The following is a 12112-nucleotide window of genomic DNA, read 5'->3' on the forward strand; positions in this document are numbered from 1 at the left end:
TTAAGTCCCCCATGACAACAAAAACCTGCAAAGCAAAAACCACTCAGCAGGAGATATTGGTGCAGTTTATGATGTCGTTCATTGGGACAGAACTCTACAGGTGTTATATTGTTCTGTAGACCCCAGGTGCATGTCATGCGAACACCGTCACACAGCTATTGCCATAAGAGGGGATGAGAAGATCAGGGGAAATTCTTAAATTTTTGACTTGGAGATGAAATTCGGCACACTGGCTTGAAATAGCATCAGACAGCTACAAAGTTTCACAATATCTTCAGTAGTTTTTATTTTATCATTATACGTTGCTCACATGTTGCTTGCTCGTGGAAAGCCTAGCGTGACAGCAAAATGGGTTATGGGCATTCTGAAAGAAAAAAGTATAACTGCTCTCGGAATTACGTCCGGAAAGAACAGTAACTACCACTTGTGTGAAAACGAACCAAGCCAAACCTAACCGCTTAAGGTGCAATAAGTATGAAAACAAAACTATGCAGCAATGTACATAGTACATCTTGCAATGCTACGTTCTCGTGCTGGCCTGATCAAGACCTGAAAGGACATTCAGCACTGAGGATCAGTCCTAAGCGGAAAGGAGGTCCTGGTGTGGCCATAACTGAAGTGCCAGTAAATGCTGCCTTTGGACAGAACTTTAGGAGGCTGTTCCATCTCTACGAAAAGCAAGCCACCCCTCTTTTTTTGTAAGTGGTGGCCTACATCAATGAAAAAGAGTTATGTGAAGGTTTTTCCTTTTCTGCCTCAGAAGCAAACCAATTCTCTGCTTCAGCAAAACAGAAAACTGGACGAGATGGCGGTTGCTGAAGATAGGTAGGCCCAAACTCAATGACACGGGAAGGCAAGACAGGACATGCTTCAGTCTTGCAACTGGTTTATTAGGAAAGTGAATGAAAACTTAAGACAACAAGAAACACACTGCTCCTGTATAAGTACAAGCTCACAAAACCATGAGTGTTAAAATCTCAAGATAGTCTCTTTCTACGAGAGCGTGAGAGACAGCTTGGTTACACATTTCGTAGCTGAGCAGACACTCCATTGTGTCCCTTAGTGGTGCTATAAATGGCAAAACAAGATAACCATTTTTAAAAAGATGGGCCAGCAACCTTTGCATGTGCAAAGATTATTTTTGTGCTCTTTGATACGTTTGGCCTATGTATGAATGTCTACACTTGAGAGGAATCTTATAGGCAATACAGGACCAAGTGCAAGCTTTATTGAGTCCAAGCTCACTAAAAATGACGTTCTGTTGTGCTGTCGTGGTGAAACGTGAAGCGCGCAACACGGGGCTAACCAAATGCAGACCACTCGGGCTTGCATGTGCTGAAATCCTCCCGCATCTAGCTTCTCCACAGCTCAATCATTGTCCTTCTGATGCGGGGGAATTCCGTACTACACCAGTGTTTGCCATTGAGTTCTGGTTCTGTTATACTGCTGGCTAAGATTAAAGAGGTGGGTGCTGATGTTTCTCTTGAACTACTAATGCAAGAGGATGCCATGGCCATGCATAGGTTGCCCGCACAAAGGGACAGAACTCCAGTTATTCTTGTCCGCTTTTCTCGTCAGGAGCTTAGGGACAAATAGGTTGCAAAAAAGAGTGCCCTGCATGATGCAGATAGTTCTGTCGTCAAAGAGAACATGCCTAAGTATTCACGAGACCTGCTTAGGATAGTGAAAGAACGGGCGAAACGATTTGGCTTCAAATTCGCATGCAATGTAAGTAGAATAATACAGTTCAGAAAGAAGAGAGGGGTCTCTGCATTTGCCATTCAGTCAGAGTGTGACCTTGCTCTGTTAGCCCAGTATCCCGCCTCCCCAATGTAAAGGACTGTCATTAATTACTGCTTCCACATCAAGTAAATGGTTGCCTTGGCTTAAATAATTTCTCTGCCTACATCATCATTATCATCATCAGTCTGACTACACCCACTGAAAGCCAAAGGCCTCTCCCATGTCTCCCCAATTAACCCTGTCCTTTGCCAGCTCCGTCCACCCTATGCCTGCAAACTTCCTAATCTCATCCGCTCCCCAACCTGCCGCCCCTGCTACGCTTGCCTTCTCTTGGAATCCATTCGGTTACCCTTAAGGACCAGCGGTTATTTTGCCTTCGCATTACATGCCCTGCCCAAGCCCATTTCTTCCTCTTAATTTTGACCAGGATTCCATTTACCTGCATTTGTTCCATCACCCACTCCGCCCGCTTCCGGTCTCTTAACGTCAACCTATCATTTTTCTTTCCGTGGCTCGCTGCATTGTCTTTAACTTCAGCTGAACCCTTTTCGTTAGCCTCCACGTTTCTGGCCCTGGCCCATAGGTGAGTACCGGTAAGATACAGCTAATGTACACTTTCCTCTATATCATACATATTAATGTACGATCCTTATGTAACAAATCTGATGGCTTTTCACATTTTGTCTACAGTAGGCAGCGCAATATTGATGTAATTCTGTTAACTGAAACGTGGGCTGTGTGTGATGCAGATTTTGTGAAATTGCCCAGATATGATTCTTGTTTCCTTAATCGCCCTAATCGTGGAGGAGGCATTGCCATTTGGGTAAAAACAGCCTAAATAGACATGTCTTATCTGACCTCTCTATAACGACTCGACTGTGATATGCTTGCGCTTCAGACTGCGGACAGAATTGTTTCTGTTGTTTACAGGCCGCCATCAGGTGATCCAGTTATGTTCTTAACACACCTCTATATATTCCTTTATTTTACCTCGGAAGCTCAATACTCCATTATTATTGGTGGTGACCTCAATATCAACATACCTTCTAGTATAATTGGACAGTTGAATTATACAATTACCTCCAATGGTTTTAAAAACCTTATGCCACGCCCATAAGGATAACACCTACGTCATCCAGTACCACCGACATTTTTATAGCACACATTGCTTCGCCCGTTATTTCTGCTGGTACTATTGCTTGTGATCTGAGTGACCATGGTGCCATTTTTGTATCCGTACTACATGTCTGTCCACCAAGTTGCGCACAACTGAACAGTTTTGCTTATCAGTGTATAACTGATGTGATACTTGCTCAATTTCATGAGTATCCGTTGCAGACTGGAACTGTGTTGCTGCCTGTTTTTCTGTTGATGAGTCTTATTAGCTGTTTTTAAGTACTTTGAAAGAAATTTACAATAAGTCTTTTCCCTTGAAGAAAAAGAAATCAGACACTCAGCTCCGTAAGCCTTGGGTGACTCTAGTACACATCAAAATGATGAAACAGCAGTCCAGGTTTTTCAAACGTTTCATGTCTAGTCGTAACTGAGCACCTAGCCGCTTTTAAAAAATACCGCAACAAGCTAACTTGCGAGATGCGCAGTTCTAAATCTGCCGACCACTCACATTACGTCACTAGTAAAAAGGGTTCGAAAGCATTTTGAAAGCTTCTAAATCAATCATTTCGAAATGAGAATAAAAATATGCACCTGGGCCAGCTTGTGATCAAAGGCTTGCCCTATTTCTTTCCTTTTTTAGCAGATAAATTTAATGAGTTCTTTACAAGATTTGGACAGAGTAGTTGCCTGTTGAAGCTCTTCGTTTTCTTCTAAATGTAGGTTTAGAGACTTTCTTTCCATGTAACGACAAGTGTGGAGGTCTTCAGCACTGTAATGAACCTAAAATCGACTTCCATCGATTTTGATGGCTTCTAAATAAAACCAGTTAAGTTAGCTGCGGATCTGTTACCACCATGCTTAAGCTATATCTTTAACTCGCCGCTCACATCAGGTATATTTCCTGCATGAATAAATACGCAAGAGTAACTGGATGGGATAGAAATAAGTTGACAAACTATAGGCCAATTTCTATCCTTCTGTTTTCGAAGGCTCTTGAAAAAGTAATGCTCAAAAGAATCGATGGGTTCTTCTTGAAACATGCTTAATAAATGATAGTCAGTTTGAATTTCGAAAGGGCATGTCCACGGAACCTGCTTTACTCTTGCAAAAAGAAAATATTTTGAATATTGAAGCTAAAAGCTTGACTCTTGATATTTTCGTTGATTATACAAGAGCTTTCGACCTTCTTAAATACTATTCTGCAAACTTGAAAGCTATGGTGTCCATGGTCTCTCCCTTCAACTTCTTCCTGCATACTTAAACAGGTGCCAACAAGATATTTCAGTCGATATCCACAAGTCTCGTTCCGTTTTGATTCAGTACGGTGTCCCACAAGGTAGCCTTTTCGGTCCATTTCTATTTATCGTCTATACAAATGAAATCGCATCTATAGCCCATAATATAAGCCGTATTCAGTACGCCAATGACAAGTTTTTTCCATGGCTCCTCCACAAGGAAATATCAAAAGCGTTTCTAAATAAACTTGATGACATACTGGAATATGCCAGCAGAAACAAGTTTTGTTTAATTGGCAGAGGTGACTTCAGTATTAACATTTTATCAGATAATAATCGTGCAATAAACTTAAGAAATATAATTCAAGCTTCTGGCTTCACAAACCGTTCACCTCGCCAACCCATATTACAATTTCAAGCTGCTCTGCCCTTGACCTTCTAATTACCACGAACACATGCATTGTTACCAGTGCTGGCCCTATTTCAAGTGACATCAGTGACCACTGTCCTGTTTTTATGACCTGTCAAAAACACAAACTTTAGCCAAAAACTCGCAGAATCATTCAGTTTCCAGCATATCTTGAGCAACTCGCTCAAGTCGTTTAAAAATAGTATCAGTAGGTATGACTGGAGCCCTGTGTTTAAGGAAACTAATGTTGAAGAAGCATACTCCTAATCCATAGAAATATTTACGGGAGCGTATACAGGACATTTCCCATTTAGAACACTAAACCATTCCAAGAAGGCGAAGAAACCATGGGTTACACATGGGCACCTGAAACAAATCAAACAGAAAAACCGTCTGTACTTTCAGTTTCTTCGCACACAGACGGAGGGAAACCTTAAAGAATTTAAAACCTTTAGAAATAAGCTAAATACTACGCTTAGACGGGCAAAGGAAGCTCATTACGAGCATCTTTTTTCCTGACAAATGCAAAAAATGGCCACATATTATTTGGAAAACAATAAATAATGTACTCGGCAGAGGTAAAAGTGATTCGTCTCCAGAAACTTTAACGGTTAATGGTGCCGACCTAATTCGTCAAGCTCTTGCTAATCATTTTATTAATCACTTTACCAATGTCTAAAATCATAACTACAGCTTAACAACATTGCCTGAAATAAGCATCAGTACCCATGAAACCATCTTCCTTTGGCCGACGGACAAAACTGAAGTACGCAGATCATTTCTATGCATAAAAAACAGCAATGCCCTTGATTATGACAACATACAAATAAAGCCGATAACGTATGCGATTGAATTTTTGAGTTTAGTACTGTCTTATATATTTAACCTAGTAATAGAATTGGCTACCTTTCCTGGGGGCATGATGCGAGCAAGAGTCGCTGAAATCTTAAAGGTGGAAACAGAAATGAAGCAAATTATCGACCGATTTCTATATTACCTGTTTCCTCCAAAGAACTAGAAAAGATCATTTACTTATGCCTAATAAATTGCGTATCTATGTGGACCGATTTCTATATTACCTGTTTCCTCCAAAGGAGTAGAAAAGATCATTTACTTATGCCTAATAAATTGCGTATCTATGTGGTGCATCTTATGTGGGTCAAAGCGGACGCTGCATAAACGACCATTTACGAGTGCACGCCAATAGCATCCGCATGGGATACGGCAGCACGCTCGTAAAACACGTCCCTGCCTGTCATTGCACACCCATCCTTGGATGAAGCCAGAGTTTGAGGCGGTATAATCATCAGCACAAGCGCAAGCTGTATAAAGCATTCATCATAGATAAGAAAAGCGTGTCATACATTAGCACACCATCAATAGCTTGACAAGAAAAGAGATTGAATATCTTGAATAACCGTGACGACATGACGCGATAAAAGGAAATCTTCCTCGCCTTCCTTTGGGTTTTGTTTTCCTTTTCGGTATTTATTGCGAGCAATGTGATAAACCTGTAGTTGTAAGTCAGCGCTGTGTTTGTGCATGTCTTCTTTTTTCGTACCATGAAAGCACGCTGTTTTTCGGTGAGATGTTTCAGCAGAGGCCGGAAATGCTTTTAATGTAAATGAGTCAGAAGTGTTTTTTCCAACTATGTAAGAGATCTCACAGGCTTCACAGAATTATAAACAAAATAAATAAATATCCTTCCAACACATATATGCAACTCTGAATGGAATGCTTTGAATGATGTATCAGTTATGTTTTTCAAAGTGAGGGCCACCTGAAAGCTATCCTAATTAGCACGTTTGCTTTAAGAAACATGTGCATACTTATATGGTCACTCGGACTACACAAGACCCCACGCTTGATTCAAGATAGCTGGTAGTTTGTAATAAAGAGTACAAAATTGTAGTTGATATTTCAGGCCGGAAGTCCAGCGAGCGAGAGAATTAAAAATGATGTTAGAAGGATTTTTACTTGCCGGAACTGCTTTGTCTAACCGGCACAAAAAAAATTCACAGGGATGTCTAATTCCACTCTGTGTTGGTAGTGCGATAGCATTACCAGCTGTTGATGTCTTTACCGAAAGTGACGTCATTACCGGTCTGGTGGTGACGTTCGTTCTCTACAGCAGGTGGAATTGTTACCGTCTTGTGACGTTACTTAATTCCAGACAACAGGAATGCTCCGATCTGGCGGCGTCACTTCCCTTCAGCCAATCACCGTAACACTGTCTTCCCGATGAAGCACCTAATGCTATAGCATACAGACGAGGCGTCAGCCGTCGCAGCTCTATGACGGCAGCCTCCACAGAACACCACTGCGCAGACGCACTTGAGGTGATGTGCACCTGTTGCTGTACTTAACCCACCGAAAGTTGTTCCTTCCACCACCGCTGTTCTGGTCTGTCGTGAACGGCTGGACCTTCACGAACCATCGCTGGAAAAGCGCGTGGCGGATAGAGCTCCTCCACGACGTCTCCTCCTCCTTTCTCGTGAAGCAGAAGGGGTACCTGTCCTGCAGATGATAATACAAGGCACTTAAGCAATCCAAGATATACTCACAAATGGGCGGTGCATTTGTTTTACTGTGCAGGCCTACTTTTTGTTAATAACGCCTGCAAGACTAACCCATTGAGCGCAGCAGAATGGTTCCCTAATCAATATTTAATTTTCTGGCATGCTGCTTTTTCCGCCCATACAGGCGAAGTGATATGCTCTGCAAAACAGTGGTTGTGGGGGTGGCTGCAATTACAACCCCACTTTTCTCTCCAGGAAATGATCCAATGCTCTCTACAAAGGTTCCTTAAGTTGCACGTTGCACAGCTGCACGTGGAATTTCTTGCTGTTACTGACCTCAGCATCCCCACTGCTCAGGAGATGGCAAAGTTTTTATATTCAATTCTTCATTTACCAGAATACTGGACGGTCTCCAGGGCTAAAAGTTGCTGCCTACAACTTGACTGGGGCCCTGGAGCCATTTACAAAACGACAGCAGCCATTGATGACAGAGTACGGTAACATCAATTACAACACTGTGTAGTAGAAGGTATCAGAAAATACAGACCTGCTGCAAGATTCATCACGACAATCAATTCTTACAACTGAGAAAAGTGTGCTCATAGTTCTTTTGGGGATTTGAAGGCTACCTGTCTGTGTTTATTTAATAAGGCTGGCAGAGTGTGTTTTAAAGAGGCTGTGAAGGAGGCTCTAATAAAGTTGCAGCATGCCTGGGATATTGAAGCACGACGCTTCACGAATAGTGTCCAGCAAGAATTTTTTAAATGCGCTTTGTAGAAGCTGAGTTATCTGTAGTTAAAATTTGAATTTCAGTGTCTTCGCGCCTTTCCCTCTCCTCTCGTCACTTTTTGCACACTGGAAGGTAGGCGCTTCTTCGCCGACCCCCCTCCCCCCCCCCCCCCCCCCGGGAGCGGAGCTTCCCCACTCGCCGGAGCTAAACGGCTTATTGGCCGTGGCCATGGTAACTGCCTGACATCTGAAAGAATCTAACCAATGGCCACCTCTCACCTTGTCTACGCAGATGCGGGGGACGGAAGAGGGTGCGAGCACGAAAAAGTCGCCAGGAAGGGCTCTCCAACTTTGATGCGTGATTGTGGGTCGTCTGCTGCGTGTAGAAGAGTATTATTTGGCTCTGGTTTTCATGGCAACACAGTGCAGTGATTAAGTGAGTTAATGTGCTCTACTCAGAAGGCGTTTCAGAGAACCTTTAATGATAGCAATTTGTACTGAGTGCGAAAGTATGGGACTAACGAGGGTTTGGAAATTCAAGTTATAAAGGAGTAGCTTTAGGTTGCCGCAATGCCATCGAACGAAGGAAACTCTGGCTGTCATGCTGAAATACATAAAAAACATGTAGCAAGTGGTGTTCATAGTGATGGTCAAAGCTAATATTATTGTATTTTGCAAAGAGATGTCTTGTCGAGTGACGATCAATATTAGCTATGTAGCAAATGTACCTTTTTTTGCAGAACTGTCATATTTTCAATATTTGCTCTTGTGGTGCTTGCCCACACTAAACTGCAGTAGCTCATGTGCGGGGCAAATAATGCGTTATATAACTGAAGTTTAACCTTTTTGTGGCAGAACAGTACGCGACATCGCGACATAGCTCCAGTCACTGAAGAGATTTTTTTTTTGTAGCATAGTTGACAAGAGTGTCCCAACTCAAATGGCAAGAAAAATAGACACCAAGAATTTTGTGAGTATCGACAAGGTCAATATTTTTATCTTGAATCACTAGAGAATTTTCTAAAATGAATTTCTTATTTCTGGATCAATATAAAATGGCTTTCGTTTTCTGGTTGTTTATTTTTACGCGATTTAAATGGGACCAGGCAGACAATTTTTCAAGTACATCATTACAATGAAGCACAAGGGCATTGGGATCATTACCAGAAATAAGCACAGTACTGTCATCAGCATATATAATGAACTGAACACTGTTGTCAATATGAACTATGTCATTTGTGTATAAGTTAAATAGAAGCGGGCCTAATACACTCCACTGTGGTAGACCACAATATATTGGTAGTAACGATGACTGTTAGTTGCTAATACAGACACACTGGCTTTTATTGCTGAGATACGACTTAGGGAAAGCATGAGATTTTCCATGGATGCCATATGAAATGAGTTTTATATGTTATGGTCGAGAAGGTCAAAAGCTTTGCTGAAGTCAACAAAAAGACAGAGCGTATATATTCTGTTTTCAATGCTCTGGAATATATTTTATTTTATTGCAAGGAGCGCCGTTTCCATAGATTTGCCTTTTCAGAATCCGAACTGACAATCGGTCAGCGCCCTAGAGCCTTCTTCCAAAAGAAGTCTGCCATCTGTGAATCATTCGGAAAAGCTTGTTGCAGGCGTTTCCCAGCTTCTCCCGGCGAGCTTCGCGAAAGCAGGCTATTCTGAGGCACTCCTTGAAGTACTCCACTTGGTGCCAGGCCTCAGAGCAGAGAAGACGGCATAATCTGTCGCCATGCTTCCCTGACGGTGGTAAGAGACCTACTATCCAGAAAACTTCGTGCGGGATAAAGTGACGTTTGATAGAAACTGAGTAGAGGTACGCCTTGCATGTTGCTACAATGACGAGAGAAGTGTAGACAGAAGAATCCAGGAGAAACCACTTAAAAGAGGTACCTGATTTATAAGAAATTTACTGCATTAAGGATAGTTGCCGGGCCAGTTGGTACATGATCTTACCGAAAAACAGTGCGCTTACACGCTCTGTTACCAAGGAATAAAGCCAAGCCCATCCCAGGTAGACAGTTCATGGTTTTGGCAACACTAAAGTGTCGTCTGGTTGAAGCGACACAAAATATTTACTTTTACAAGAACCAGTGCACGTAGCATAATCACAGAAAATATTTTTACACTGGACAGAAATACAGCAGCACAGTGCCATGACTGACACACGAAAGGCTTCGGTGACAGTGCGAGACTGATCTGAAAACCTACACAACGAACCAGCGACGGTACAGTGGCTAAATCCTTGATAGTAGTATCTAACAGCCGTCTAAATGCTCGCGTGCGCGACAGATGGGAGCGCTTTACTGCGAAGCAACAGTAAACCTTCGCCACTAGTCTAATTAAAAGTGTGCCTCATCGCGACCTCCACCAAACTTTTTTGCTCACAGTGGAACGAAGCAAGTACATGGGGGGTTCCAATAGCAACGATGCGACGTGTTAGGCTATCATCTCATCATCTTAACATAAATGATGCATGTGCGTTTGTTCCGGGCTGCCAATCAACATCGAGAAGACAAAGATGGTTATAAAGAAACAACAAAGCATGAAGCTGTCAAACCTCAAAGTGAACATCAGAAGTAGCAGAACCATCTAACCTAAACAATAATTCGAAGCTAAGCAGCAGAAGAAAATATATCAAGGCCAGGATTGAGCAAACAGAAAATCATCGAGGAAACCTAAAAGCAGCAACAAGCAATGAGAGCATACATGAGCGAAATATAAGCAGTGGGAGACAAACAGCAAGTAAGCTCTGATATGTTGATGGTGCTGTTAAGTATTCACGAGGATGAATTGCAGTGTACGCTTGGGGTCCTAAGCAGAGAAAGAACTGTGGGCACAGAGAGTAAGCAGAAACCACATAAGAAGTCCAATAGTCTCCAATGAGAATAACAGACTACGATGAGTAAAGGAACATTAGAAGTGGTAAGGAAGCTCTATGAAAGCCAAGTAGAGTTCGGAGATCTAGACCATGAGAGAGAAATTATCAGGAGATTCAGAAGTGCCTGCAGTGAACTCGGTGGGCATTCTTGTGTTTTGAAGGAGCCTAGCGATTTTGCTAAAACGAAAAGCCACATCTTGAAACTTGAAGGCTAACAAAGAGGCTTGAGATTGAATTCAGGAAGAACAGTAGGCCACAGAGATGAAAATGTTAGCAGTAACACTGGTCTGTGGCAACGCTGATTTCAGAACAAGCCTGAGTTGTCAATATTCTGGAAGAAAATAAAAGAAAATGGACCTGGTCACGGCATATGATGCAGCGAATGAATCACCAATGGTCTCTTAGGGCAACAGAATGAATTTGATAAATTTTAATGGTACAAGGCATCTGTGGCCAAAGAGTACCCTAGCACAAGTTAATTTCGTCTACTCAAGTTGAGGTCAGAGACCCATTTCCCAAGCATTTCATTCCAGATAAGCTGAGCACGAGGCCAGGAAATGGCTTGCGCACATTATATCACAACAATGAGTTTCAACCCAAGAAAAAATACAGCTAGAGATAGCTTATTATAAGCTCACTAGATAAGATTAGATTTCTTCGGAGTGTGGCATGCAGCTGGTGCAAGACATAGATACTTAAAGATCACTAGAAGAGTCCATTGTCCTGAGGTAAATGTAAACTAAGCGACGGCGATAATGAAATCCGTTACACTCCTGCTCGAGCTGTTCAGAATCAGCTCAAGAGGGAAGTTTGCTCAGTGTGACAAAAAAAAATCAGAAGTTCACCCAAGAACTGGCATCTTGGCAGTATCAGGCTGCAGGTGCAGAAAAAGTAATCCTGTCTAAAAGAAGAGCTATATAGAGCACTAAGCATTTTGAGGCCAGTCCTACACTGACAGCTGCTAACAAATATTCTAAAACTGTTTTTCATTGCACAAACAATAATACCCAGTTTGTATTGGTCATGTGATTATGTTAATGAGACTCTCCTATAAATCCTGGCAAGAGCTAAACTACAAGTTGTCTCCGCTTAGTTTGTATAGCAGCAATGAAGAACTTACACACGTAGATTATTCATGTAGAAGTTTTATTCATGGTGTGACCTATGAATTTTAAATTATACTAAAATGTAATAAAGTGGAGTGCTTGTGCCTCAACAAAAAAGAGAACACAAGCTAAAGGTAATCACAAATTGCCCAAAACTTGAGTGTTTAACACAACAAAAATGAAAAGAACACCTCTCCACAACTGGAAGAAAACAAGGTGATACCAAGCACACATCTGAAAATTGTTTCTTCCAAATCCCGTCTGGTGCTCCAGCACTCATCAGCCAGCATGTCATGAAATGTACCTTAGTTCCGGTAGCTGTAAAGAGTACAGCTGTTCCGGCATTTTGATATATG

At 42.0% G+C, this 12112-nt stretch overlaps 1 protein-coding gene across 10 annotated transcripts in view; it reads right to left on the bottom strand.

Annotated features, from left to right (window-relative positions):
- Positions 1 to 261: 261 nt before the first annotated feature.
- LOC144112757 (uncharacterized) overlaps positions 262 to 12112 on the bottom strand; it is a 55434-nt gene continuing 43583 nt past the window's right edge. For 2 of the 10 annotated variants that reach the window (XM_077645578.1, XM_077645576.1), the window contains exons 5-6: positions 6875 to 7020; positions 262 to 364 (exon numbers count right to left, since the gene is read on the bottom strand). In XM_077645578.1, the coding sequence (XP_077501704.1) occupies positions 296 to 364; positions 6875 to 7020 (215 nt within the window). In that variant the 3' untranslated portion in view covers positions 262 to 295. Of the gene's footprint in view, positions 365 to 841; positions 4870 to 6853; positions 7021 to 8030; positions 8128 to 12112 lie in introns of those variants that run through there. The other 8 variants (XM_077645581.1, XR_013310447.1, XR_013310446.1 and 5 more) reach the window with 8 other exon arrangements.

Source organism: Amblyomma americanum, chromosome 1 (genome assembly GCF_052857255.1).
Source record: "Amblyomma americanum isolate KBUSLIRL-KWMA chromosome 1, ASM5285725v1, whole genome shotgun sequence".
Taxonomy (NCBI): domain Eukaryota; kingdom Metazoa; phylum Arthropoda; class Arachnida; order Ixodida; family Ixodidae; genus Amblyomma; species Amblyomma americanum.